The sequence below is a fragment of the Trachemys scripta genome, chromosome 18, assembly GCF_013100865.1.
Source record: "Trachemys scripta elegans isolate TJP31775 chromosome 18, CAS_Tse_1.0, whole genome shotgun sequence".
Classification (NCBI taxonomy): Eukaryota; Metazoa; Chordata; order Testudines; family Emydidae; genus Trachemys; species Trachemys scripta.
This window is the reverse complement of record NC_048315.1, coordinates 917,798-930,469: the sequence shown is the minus strand read 5'-3', so window position 1 is coordinate 930,469 and position 12,672 is coordinate 917,798. Positions and strand designations below refer to the sequence as shown.

At 55.6% G+C, this 12,672-nt stretch overlaps 1 protein-coding gene across 3 annotated transcripts in view; it reads left to right on the top strand.

Annotated features, from left to right (window-relative positions):
- SMG6 (SMG6 nonsense mediated mRNA decay factor) overlaps positions 1 to 12,672 on the top strand; it is a 147,367-nt gene that overhangs the window by 124,484 nt on the left and 10,211 nt on the right. For 2 of the 3 annotated variants that reach the window (XM_034752733.1, XM_034752731.1), the window contains exons 14-15: positions 3,795 to 3,971; positions 7,880 to 8,029. In XM_034752733.1, the coding sequence (XP_034608624.1) occupies positions 3,795 to 3,971; positions 7,880 to 8,029 (327 nt within the window). The remainder of the gene's footprint in view (positions 1 to 3,794; positions 3,972 to 7,879; positions 8,030 to 12,672) is intronic. The other variant, XM_034752732.1, reaches the window with a different exon arrangement.

Here is a 12,672-nt window from a genome sequence, read left to right as displayed (position 1 = left end):
CCACAGCCTGGTAGCTCTCATAGATAGGAAGTTCCCTTGATATTCAGCCTAGCTGTATCGTTCTTTGTTCCTTCCAGCTTTGCTCCTCCACAGAACAATTCATTAGGGATGGCCGGTGGGGGCAGTGGTGTTGCCTCCAGGACATATTCCAGAGTGTCCAGTCTAGATTTAGGGGTGTTCCAAGCAGTGAAGTGCCCACTTTTCCCTTGGGAGACAAAACCCAGCCTAGATCATAAGAATGGCCATATTGGATCAGAGCAATAGTCCATCAAGACCAGTATCCTGTCTTCCATGCCAGTGCCAGAGGGAGTGAACAGAACAGGCAGTCATCTGAGTGATCCATCCCCTGTCGTCCACTCCCAGCTTCTTGCAAACAGAGGCTAGGGACACTCAGCATGGGGTTGCATTCCTGCCCATCCTGGCTAATAGCCACTGATGGACCTATCCTCCAGGAACTTATCTAATTATTTGTTGAAGGCTGTTATGGTTTTGGCCTTCACAACATCCTCTGGCAATGAGTTCCACAGGTTGACTGTGCATTGTGTGAATAAATACTTCCTTTTGTTTGTTTTAAACCTGCTGCCTATTGATTTCATAGGGTGACCCCTTGTTCTTATGTTATGTGGAGGAGTAAATAACACTTCCTGATTCACTTTCTCCACACCAGTCAAGATTTTATAGACCTCTATCATATCCCCCATTAGTCGTCTCTTTTCCAAGCTGAAAAGTCCAGTCTTTTTATTCTCTCCTGATATGGCAGCCGTTCCATACCCCAATCATATTTGTTGCCCTTATCTGAACCTTTTCCAATTCCAATCCATCTTTTTTGAGATGGGGCCACCAGATCTGCCCACAGTATTCAAGATGTGGGCGAACCATGGATTTATATAGAGGCAATATGATATTTTCTGTCTTATCTATCCCTTTCTTAATGATTCCCAACCTTCTGTTCACTTTTTTGACTGCCGCTGCACATTGAGTGGATGTTTTCAGAGAACTATCAGTGACTCCAAAATTTCCTTCTTGAGTGGTAATAGCTAATTTAGACCCCATTATTTTATACGTATAGTTCGGATTATGTTTTCCAACGTGCATCACTTTGCATTTATCAACACTGAATTTCATCTGCCATTTTATTGCCCGGTCACCCGGTTTTGTGAGATGCTTTTGTAACTCTTCACAGTCAGCTTTGGACTTAACTAACTTGAATAATTTTGTATCGTCTGCAAATTTTGTCACCTCACTGTTTACCCCTTTTTCCAGATCATTTATAAATATGTTGAATAGGACTGGTCCCAGTACAGACCCTTGGGGGACACCACTATTTACTTCTCTCCATTCTGAAAACTGATCATTTATTCCTACCCTTTGTTTCCTGTCTTTTAACCAGTTACTAATCCAGGAGAGAACCTTCCCTCCTATCCCATGACAGCTTACTTTGCTTAAGAGCCTTTAGTGAGGGACTTTGTCAAAAGCTTTCTGAAAATCTAAGTACACTCTATCCACTGGATCCCCTTGTGCTCATGTTTGTTGACCCCCTCAAACAATTCTAGTAGATTGGTGAGGGATGATTTCCCTTTACACAAACCATGTTGACTCTTCCCCAACAAATTGTGTTCATGTGTGTGTCTGGTAATTCTGTTCTTTACAATAGTTTCAACATTCCTGACAGTTTTCCTGATGTTCAGACAACATTTCCCTTCTCTTAGTTTGACACAATTCCCCCTTGTGCCACTCTCTTCTTCACTATCGGGTCCCCTTCTACCACAGATCATTCTTTAGCTAAACTGAAGACAGTTAGGCTCAGATCCTCCAAGGTCTTTAGGTACCTAACTCCCACTGAAATCCGTGGGAATATCTCTGAGAATCTGGGGCTTTATCCTTTCCATTTTCCCTTCTGGCAGCCCACCACCACCACCCGCAGAGGCCTCTGCCCAGGGGAGTCAGGCAGGTTTCTTATGCCTGCCGGCTTGCGGCAATTAGCAATGTCTGTGTGATTGACTCGGAGGAGAGGGCGTCTGACTGATGGGCCCTTTAATTCTGGGCTGCTTCAGACACCGAGGAAAGCCCTGCTCTTGTTACATAAGGCTCCCTAGTTCATGCAGTAGCGGGGGCACAAGGTCAGGGGTCACAGCGGGGTCAGGTGGCTGACACACACTGTAACAACAAGGTGGTTAAAATTAGCCCACAGAGAGGAAACTGGCAGCATTGTGGAAGTGCAGAAGCTTCCTCTGCGCTGCAGCCTGGTGTGTGTGTGGGGGGGGCACGCTGCGTGCCGCCTGCCAGCCCATTACTCACTGTCGCCTGGCCCCTCGTGCTACCTCAGCCCTGTTTCTGTATTTCTGCTCTCCACACTGCACGTCTTTGGGGTACGCAGTGTATCCCAGAGCAACATGGGATCCTGATGCACTGCACTGCTGCCCCATCTCTTCCCCATGCCCACACTGTGTGTTGAGCCTCCCAGTTGCTCTCCCATTGTGTGGGGTGCTGCCCCTGCTTCCTGCTGTCTGATCCTTGTGCCCTCCCGGTGGGTGCTGGGCACTCAGGTTCACTGTGGTCGCACTGGAGAGAAATCAGCTAGAACCCATAAATGAGCTGCCTGGTTCTGGGGTCCATGAGTGGGGAGCAGGCTGGGGCCTTCTGACTTGCGGAGCAGAATCTGGGCACTGCTTCCAGTGAAGCCAGAACCAAAGTCCATGTGAGACTGGTACAAAAAGAAGTCCAGTGAGCATGAGAGAGCAGGGCACAAGGGTAACTCGTTGCTGTGAGCTTGGCCATCACAGGTTTGTAGCACTTGGGGCCCTGGTTTGCAGTGGACAGGACAAACCGTCGCCAAGGGTTCGGCTGTCCCAGGCTGGTGTCCCGGGGAAAGCAGCAGGCAGAAAGGGTACAGGCGCAGTGCTCTGCTCACTAGCAGGGGAAGGGATTCTGATCTGCCCATGGTCTGGGGCTTGGAGCCCAGGCAGAGGGTCTGGTGCAGGGCTGGGGGGCTTGTGGCAGCAGGGGAGAGCGTTCCAGGCTCTGGTGCTCTGGAAACTCCATCTGAGAGTCTCATACATTTGATAATTACCCACGCTATTGAATTGCATCCTGGCTAGCTCAGCCCTGACAGGCTCCCTGGTTATTTTGTGAGATGAGCTCATGGGCTGAGGCAGCAATGGAGTCCGGGAGGTGCGTGGCTTTTATAAAATGCCCCCACTTGCTGGGTCTCAGCACCTGTGTCCTTCCCCTGACAGCTGTCCACCTGACCCCTGCTCTTAAAGCGTTTGAACCCTCCTGCTTCCATCGTGGAGGCTGTCGGGGGCTCCTGTTGATTTAGCTGAAATGAAACAGCCAGGACAGTCCTCCTCATTCGTCTCCCACTTGAGCAGGTTTCCAGCTCTTGGGTGGGAATTCTGCCTGGGGGTGGGAGGCCTTTCCTTCAGCTCTGACCCAGGAACGGGCTCCAGGGGAGAGACTGGGGAGGTGGCCCCTGTCTGCAGTGCACAAGCCATTCTGTGAGAGGTGTCGGTGCCTGTGCTCGCATTAGCCTGCCCCAGTTCTCCCTGCCCCTGGGCCACGAGCTCAAGGGCCAGACACTGGAGCTGGGCATCGAAACAAAGGGGGCTGAGGAACTGTCCTCTCCCAGGTGCTCACTTGGTCCTGCCATATGCATCGGCACTCCTCGCAGCAGCTGGGCCCCAGGCTCCGAGGTTTCCCTTTGGTCAGTGGCTGACCACCGCTGCTCTCTGCCTTCCCTGGGCACTGACTCTGTTTTTCTTTCTCTCCCTGACCCCCTCGTCCTCACCCTGTAGGTTATTGCAGCTGACTGCAAGAGGGTCACAGTTCTGAAGTATTTCCTGGAAGCCCTTTGTGGACAAGAAGAGCCTTTGCTGGCATTCAAGGGTGGAAAATATGTGTCAGTGGCACCCGTCCCAGACGCCATGGGAAAGGAAATGGGAAGCCAAGAGGGAAAACAACTGGAAGATCAGGTACCGTGCGGGAAGAGCGCGCCTCGGCGAAGGAAGGGTCACCCCTGTGGGGCCCAGCCCCTGCCGGCCCTGCAGCTCCCACTATTTATAGCCAGGGTGGCTGTGCGTGCATTCTGCACTGGGGTGGGGGAGGGGAATGGTCTCTCGAGTCTGCTTTGCTGGTGCCCCTTCCTGCCAGTCCCACCCATGTGCCTCTGTCTTGCTCACTGCTATGAGTTCCAGATGCTGCTGTTGCATCCGTAAAGGGGGAAGAGCTCTCCTAGTGTGCAGCGCGGGAGCCCGGCGAGGGGGTGTCAGGGTTCAGGCTCAGGATCAAGTTTACAGCCGTGGAGCTCAGGGCGGCAGAGGCCTGAACTCCAGCCTCCAGCACACGCACAGGAAGAGCTGACATTCGCACCCCCTCCCTCCCTGCCTCTCACATCCTGATGTGATTAAGGAATTCTCCTCTTGTTTTTCTGCCCTTGCTTGTTCCTGTAGCCCTCGCTTCACTCCAGGCTCAGTGTGTGTGTCCAGCGGCCCTGCCAGCCACGCTGCAGGTTGACACTTTCCTTGTGTTTAATCTTGCAGTTTGAAATGCCAGGGAAACAGTGGAGGCATTTGGAGCTGGGGGCTGGGTGGCCCTGGCTCTGCCCATCCTCCTCCATCGGGGGCTAGAAAGACACAGCAGGTTAGAGTAGGGAAAGCCCTGTATTGGCCATGGCTGTGGGTGGCCTGCCTTCGGAGAGTCCACTTAGCTAGTTCAGCTGTCCCCAGAGGAGGAGCCCAGGCACCCAGCAAGAGAGTGCAGAGAGTGCCCTAGCTCCCTTCAGCCCGCCTGCGATCTCCGCATGGCAGCCCTGGGCAGGGAACGACGACACTGAGACCCTGACCTGCAGGGACACCGACCAGGACTCCGGCTGTTGGGAAGGACAGTCAGAGAGCCCCTGTGATACACAGAGACGTGACTCCTTCTGCTCTGAGATAGAGACAGACCAGAGAGCAAGAATGACCCATCTGGAGTTTTGGGGCACAGTTCAGTATCTGCCACTCGGGCACCCTCATTCCTCTCAGCAGAGATTTCCTGGCGGCAGCGCTGACCTTCTTCCATAACTGGGCTAAGGGGCAGAGAATGGCACCCCACGCCCTGTCATTCCCTGCCCCTCCGGGCTAACCAGGGAGGCTCTAGGCTTGCTTAGCTGTGGGAACCTCTCTGTGAACTCCTTATGTAACCCACGAGCTTCTGCATTTCGGTCCGAGCTGAGCCTCAAGCAGGCCAGCGTGACCATCCCCTGACCCTGGGGGAGCTTATTCCAAACCTGGAAACAACACTGCAGGCTGCACATCTGAACTGTGCCCCGCACTGGGGCAGTCGTCTCTCTACCTCTCGCTGTGGTCCGTTCTGTCCTGAGAGAAGGAAGTGAGTCTGAGGGCTCCGTCTTCCTCCTTCCCATGGCTACAGGGTCACTAGGAGGGAAGAGCTGCTCAGTGTGTGGCCCTGCCTGGTCTCAGTAAAATTACTGAGTGTGAAACCAAGAAGCATGAGGTGCCCAGTGCATATGTGAGTAGCCCCTGTGCTCCCTGAAAGCCTCTCCGAGTTCTTCGAGCTGCGCTGAGGCTGGGGCGCCCAGAGATTTAGTACGCTCTCTCCCAAGCTGTCAGCCTTCGCCTCTCTTGCCGGGTGCAGGGCTTGGTTGAGACTTGAAAGCCTCACTGCCTGGTCTGGGAACTGGTGCGCTGTGTGTGGCCGTGGGAATGTCTGAGCAGGCCCAGTCCTGGAAAGACCATCTGAGCAAACCAAACTGACCCCCAAACACATGCCATGTGGCATAAAGAGCAGGGGCTAACTTCCAGCACGGGCTTCCACAGGAACCGGAACCCAAAGACTCATGGACTTTAAGGCCAGAAGGGACCACCATGATCATCTGGTCTGTCCTCCTGTACATCACAGGCCACAGAGCCTCATCCACCCCCTCCTGTAACAGACCCCCGCTCTCTGGCTGAGTTACTGACGTCCTCCAATCGCCATTTGAAGATTCAAGTTACAAAGAATCCACCATTTACAGTAGTTTAAACCTGCAAGTGCCCCATGCCCCATGCAGCAGAGGAAGGTGAGGAGAGTGTCAGGGTTTATAGCCATGCAGCTCAGTGTGGCAGCGGAACTGCCATTTCCTCCTCAGCTCCTCACACAGTAGTCCCGAGGCCCTTCCAAGGGGATTTCTTGAAACAAGACAAGAAGCCCCCAATATGAGCCCTTCCCACCCAATTCCCTCAGGCAACTGCACATCCTTACTGGCCTGGACCAGCATACACAGCCTACTGCAGTCACCAAGGGTATCAACCACCATCCAGGAGCTAGTCAGAAATGTAAATGAGTCAACTTATTAACCAGGAATGTGCACGTGCAAAACCCAGAGGATGCTGTACACCCTGCCTTGAAACCACGATGAGGCCAGAGGCCGAGTCCAATACAGAGTGTTTCTAGAAGGGTTCCACAGGGATCTCTTCTTGACCCAAAGCTATTCAGTCGTTGTCAATGGTGTGGAAGAAAATATAAAATCCCTGGGGGTGAAGTTTGGAGCTGAGGCCCAGACTGGTGCTGTGGTGGATAATGGTGGGATAGGGCAGTTCTCGAGAGCAGTGTGGATCACCAGGGAAGCTGGGCGCCCTTGGCCAACCTGCATTTTAATGCAGCCAAAGGCTCCAGCTAGGAGCCAGGAATGCAGCTCTAACTTACGGGTGGGGGCTGTGTTTTGGAAAGTGGGGGCTCTGCTAGGGCCGTGGGGTCATGGTGGAAACCGGCTGAAGCGATGGGCTGGCTAAGAGGGCGAATGCAGTCCTTGGCTGTGGAGCAGGAGGAGGGAGGTGTCCCCACTGCATCCGGCCTGTGGGAGACCGTTACGGGGGTGGTGCTCAGTGCTGGTGTCCACACTTCAGAAAGGACGTGGGCCAGCTGGAAGGGCTCAGAAATGAGCTGCAGTGATTTGAGGTCTGGAAAACCTGCCTTCCGGTGAAGGGAGAGACGCTTAGCCAGTGCTAGCCAAGAGAAGAGGAAGAGGTGACTTGATCACGGTCTGTAAATACCCACCTGGAGGAAGATCTGTGAGCGAAGAGGGCTCCTCAGTCCAGCAGACAAAGGCAGAACGAGACCCCGGGGCTGGGAACTGAAACCAAAGTCAGACTGGGAATGAGGTGCCAGTGTTTCAGAGTGAGGGTAACAGCTCACCGAGGGATGGGTGGATTCTCCACACTTGGAGTGTTTAAATCCAGATTGGACTTCCCTTTCCCAAAGATCTGCTGTGGTGCAGGCAGAAAGGACGGGTGTGATGCATGGAGCGCTGGGGACAGGTCTCTGGCCTGAGTTACACAGGAGGGCAGACCAGACAATCTAATGGTCCCTCTGGCCTTGGAATCCAGGAATCTAAGTTTCCTTCTCTAGTTGCAGAAGGCTCAGTTTGTGTTTCCAGCCTTTATTGAGTTTTTACTTGTGTTATGGTAGTACTGAGAGGTCTCAGCTGCAGGTGGGGCCCATTGGTAGACACATGATAGGACACAGTCTCTGCCCCAGAGAGATTACAGTCTAAATAGACAAGGCAGAGGAAGGGTGGGCGAAAGGCAGCTGCATTCTCCCCATTCGCAGAGGTTAAATAACTTGTCCAGGGTCACACCAGGAGTCTGACAGAGCCTGGAATTGAATGCAGACCGGTGCTTTAACCACCACACTTACTCTAAGCCTCAGCTCTGGATTTCCTGGCCTTTCTGGTGTCACTCAGCCCCGTTGTGTTAACTACCGGTAGATGCGGAGGAGGGTCATTTCCCTTGGGAGTGTCAGAGCGGCTGGGGGCTTTGTGTGCTGGGGAGGGGCATTCAGTGTTGCTGACTCTCACCTATAATAAATTCTCCTGTTCTGGTTTGTCTGGATTTCCTGTAAGAAGGAGGATGACTTGAGGATTGAGGCGTTTGAAGATGATTCTGAGGCTGAAGTCAGTGGAGAAGAGTTTGACATCAGGGAACTCAGAGCCAGGAAGCAAGCGCTGGCCAGGAAAGTAGCTGAGCAGCAGCGTCGTCGGGACAAGATTCAGGTAGGGCCGCCTTGGCGAGCGAACCAGCGCGCCTGGGACAGTGGGAGCGTCGCTGGGCGGTCGGAGTCAGCTGTTCTCCCTGCTGTGTCAGGGAGCCATTGGGGAGTCTCGCAGAACCTGAGCTTTCCTTCCGGGTCACATGGGAGAGAGTGGAAAAGCCTCCATTGGCTTCAGAAGAAAGGGGCCAGGCCAAGGTGAATGCAAACCTGTCAGAAACCCGGGAGCAGCCAGGGCAAGCTAAGCCAGGTGGCACTGTGCGGGGTCAGGGATCTGCACAGCCAGGCCTCGCGATGTGCCTCTGCATTTCCACCCTGGGGGGTCTCCGCAGTCAATTCAAGAGCCCCCATAGGGAGATGCTGCCCCATGGCTGTAACCAAAGCATCACTATGGCAACACCAGCAGCCAGCTAGAGGTTCTCTTACTCTAGCCCCATTGAGTTCCTAGAGCTTTCCCCAGTGGTATCTTGTGAACTAAGCTGGCTGGATTTGGAGCTGGGCCCTGGTTGTGAGCACACTGGCCCTTTAAGAGCAAGCCCACGTGCATGGCTATTGGCCACTTTGCTTTCTCTGGCCCCTCTTTCTCCTCCACCCTCGCAGCCCAGATGAGGATTTCTCAGCAGAGGAAAATTCTCCCTGGTTCCCCCTCCCCCTCACCTCCGCCCTCTCTAATGCCCAGGGCCCTTCACTTCCATAATTCTTCATTTTCCAGCCTTGAACGTAAGCCAGACACATCTGTCTGGCCAGATGCGTGAACTCTGCAGTCTGTGCCGAGGTGGTTGTAAAACAGGGCCGCTGAAGGCCCTACTGGGAGAGCGCACACATGTGTACCCTCCAGCTATTGGCTGGGGGCCCAGAACCACTGCACTGCACTTCCAAACCCACCCCAACCTTTCTGGATGTTTCCCCTTTTTTACAAATCCCTCTTGAGGTGCAGGTTGGAATTGTGCAAGGAGGGAGGGGCTGCCCTGCATTAACCAGCCATTGCTGCTGGCAGGGATCTGCTACAAGGAAAGCAGCAGCAAGTGAGATGGAGATTGGAGAGAGGGGCTGTAAATTACAGCGGCCTGAAGCCTTCCAGCCGCCCAGGGTTGTTAAGTGGGAGGTGTCAGTAAATTCCCCACTTCCCAGCGCCGTGTTCAGACACAGCAAACAGGAACGGCACGTGTTCAGGGATGGCAGTGCTTGCAGAGCCCAACCAGGCCGCTAGCCCTTCTCTGCATCTGTGTACGGCTTCCCTGGCTGCCCCAGGGTCTCCACTTCCCATTGCACAGGGAGAGCTGGGGGCTGCCAGAGGGTGTCATGGGGTTTCTTTCCAGTGCACTCCTCCCTTCTTCCAGAGCTGCATGGGGCCGGGGCCTGGAGCCGGCTGGAGGTCAGCATGAGGGCGTGTGCTACGTCGGGGCTGTGCAGCTGGGAGCCTGATTTTCAGGAATGGAGGAGAGCTCGTTGGGGTTTGAGTACAGTAATTCAGCCCAGCGTTGGCCGGGAAGAGAATGGAGCAGGACATGTGGAGGGCCCCAGCCTTTGTGCTGCAGTGGGTGCTGACCGACAGCCTGAGGCAGGGAATTGGACTCGCTAGGGAGCAGGAGGGGACTGAGTTTCACCAGCGTTTCATCTACCTAGTGTTGGCTGTCTGGAGCAGTGGGGTTCTGAGCCTTCTCTTGGGAGACTCCGCAGCCAGGCACGGTTTGCTCCTGAGACTCAGCTGACACTGTCCTTGATTTCATCCCATTTCTCCAGGCCCCTTCTAAAGCTTGCCTCCCCCTCCGTGAGAAGAGTGGAGCTGTCTCCCGACCTGTCCCTAGGCCAGCAGCTTTCAGTCTGCCTTGCTGAGGTAGATACGGCCCCCTTCACTGAAGTAGTGTCTGGGCACCTCGCAGGAGTGCCGCCAACTTTTCTGCCGCCCTAGGCAGCGGAAGGTCCCGCCCCGAAATGCCGCTGCGGTCGCCGCCCCCTAAATCACGGCGACCGCCGAGGTCGCCTAATGGGTTGCGCCAGCCCTGGCACCTCGCAGTCTTTAATGTGTCTGAACTCACAGAGGCAGGGCAGCACGACCTTTATCCCCACGCGACAGAGGGGAACTGAGGCTCAAAGGGACTTAGGGAGTGTCTACACTGCAGTGAAAGACCAGCGGCATGGCCACAGCTAGCCCAGGTCAGCTGACTCGGATTGCAGTGTAGACATTTGGGCTCAGGCTGGAGCCTGGGTTCTGAACCCCACGGGAAGGGCGGGGTCTCAGAGCCCAGGTTCCAGTCCAAGCCCAACCAGCTACGCTGCAGTTAACTGACCTAGGCTCTGAGACTCGGGGCCACGGGGGGGTTATTGCAATGTTAGATGGATCCTGAGGGACTTGCCCAGGGTCACAGGGAATCTGTGGTGGGCAGGGAGTTGAGCCCACCTTGCAGGTTAGTGCCCTGGCCACTGAGCTGTCCGCGCTCTCTCCCTTTCCCCATCGCTCAGTCCCTCCAGCTCGCTGGCTGGTTTCCGTGCTCTTCGCTGAGCTCCCTGCAGCTTGTCAGGCTCTGTGGTGCCCAGGAGGGAGTGCAGCATTCCAGGAGCAGACTCAGCAGCCCTGTGGAGAGGGGTTCTCCCCTCCCTGCTCTGTGCATGCAGCCCCAAACCCCACCCGTCTCCTTTGCCTCTGCTCTTGCAAGCCCTGTCCACCTCGCCCCTCAGGCTGGGTCTGCCAGCCCCAGGTTCTGTCCTCCCCCCGAGGGACTGACTGAGGTGGGATTCGCTCTCCCCACCCAGCTGGATTAGCTGCATTCTTCCCAGCTGAATCTTCTGGCCCTTCCTGCCCATTTCTGCTATCCGTGTCCTCTGCCGTGCTCCCCATCTCCCATCATGGCTGCCGGCAGGTGACGTGACTCCCCACCCTCGGTCGCCCCAAGCCCCATAGGACTCTTAGGCATGTGCGCCGAGTTGGCTACTGGCCATTGCCATTGCTTCAGATCCCTTAGTCAGCTGTGTCGCACGCGACAGGGCCGGTGTCCGAGCCCACCGAATGCAGTGGAGTGCAGTAGTTTGTGTGACACCCAGAGCCCATGTCCCCTGCGCTCCCTTTAGGTCATTGTTCTTTAGGTAACGGTGCCTGGCGCTCCTGGCCCCATTAGCCTCTGCGTGCTCGAAGGGCCTGGCTCCTGTTCCATTGCCCGGGAGGGAGAGGAGCGTGGCCTGAAGCGCTCTCCTTCCCTTTGAAGGCCTGTGCCCCTGGTGCGGTAGGGGTTGGAGCAGGAGCCAGAGGGCATAGACTTTCAGCTCTGTCTACCTGTACATTTCATAGCCTGTTCTCTCTGCCCTGGGCTGGCATCCCCTTGGCCCGCCTTCCCTGCAGGGGCAGAGTCCTGGTGCCCCCTTCACCCATTTCCTGCCATTCATCCCAGCTGGTATGTCTGCCCACTCCTCCCCTTTGCTCCCAGCCAGCAGAAGTGCTGCTGTGTTTAAACTTAGAGCCGCACGGCTGAGTTCAGCTTTTTGAGCTCTTATGTTCTTCTCATACACTGGCATAGACGCATCAAAGGTCCTTGGCACCCCTCGGACCTGGGGCCCCCAGTTCTCTTGTCGGGGAAGTGGGACTCCCACAGGGCAGGAGGTTTATTTCTTGTCACACTCTAGCTCCAGCTCTGGGGAAGGGGGAAGCAGCTGGGCCTGGGGCCGGGGAGCAGCGTTCAGCTCTCCTAGAAGAGCGTGAGTAGAGCAGCGTCCAGTGCAGGGAGGTGGCTGGGATGGGGAGGGGTAGATCTAGACCTCAGCCCTCGGCCAGGAGCTCCTTTGGGCACTTGTGGCCCTCTCAGATGATCCACCGGCCAGAGATTCGCTGCTCCTCTCCCAGTGTGCTGGGCCCAGGCTTCCCTCTGCACATCCTAGGACCCAGCCCAGACGTCTCCATTTCCCCTTCCCCGTGTCCCCCAGCAGTAGTTGGTCAGACTGCAGTGGGCATGGGGGTGAGAGGCAGGGACACTCCCTGCTGGGAAGAGCCCTGGTGCCCCATCTGGGGTGTGCGGGGTGGTAATTCTAACTCTGTGTATGGCAGCTGGGCCCCTCCCAGGCAGCCATGTTCTTTCTTAGGAAGCGCTGGCTGCCGCCTGGGTTCCCAGCCTCCCCCGCCCCTTGGCCGAGCCCTTGGTCCATGCTGTCCTTTGTGCCACTGCTGTGCACTGGGAGCGGTCAGGCTTCCTGAACCGCCAAAAACATCCCACCTGAACCATAACAGGCTCTTCCTCTGGATGCTGCTATTGTTTTGCTCGACGTTACAGAAGCAGCTTAGCTGGGCAGCCAATTATGACATGTCTTCCCAAAATAGCCTCACTCCTGTCCCCTTCAGCACACACAGCGGCCGCCCCCTTAAGATGCAGCCGCTCCTTTGTGGCGGCTGCGTGAGTAACTTTCTAAATATAGCCACATCCCATTCACGCTTTCCATTGAGGAACAATGCGGCGGGTGCACACGCGCTGACACGCACCTGCCGGGGAGCGGGTGCCTGCTGGCTGCGGAAGGCGTACACCCACCCCCGGCGGCTCCACCGCGGCGGCGGCCCCAGCTCCCTACCAGGCACGGGGCACGTTTACTCCTGAGGAAGACGCTGCCGACAAACCTTGGAACTAGGAAACCCTGGAGCAAAGTCTAGTAACAGGCATTGTTCTC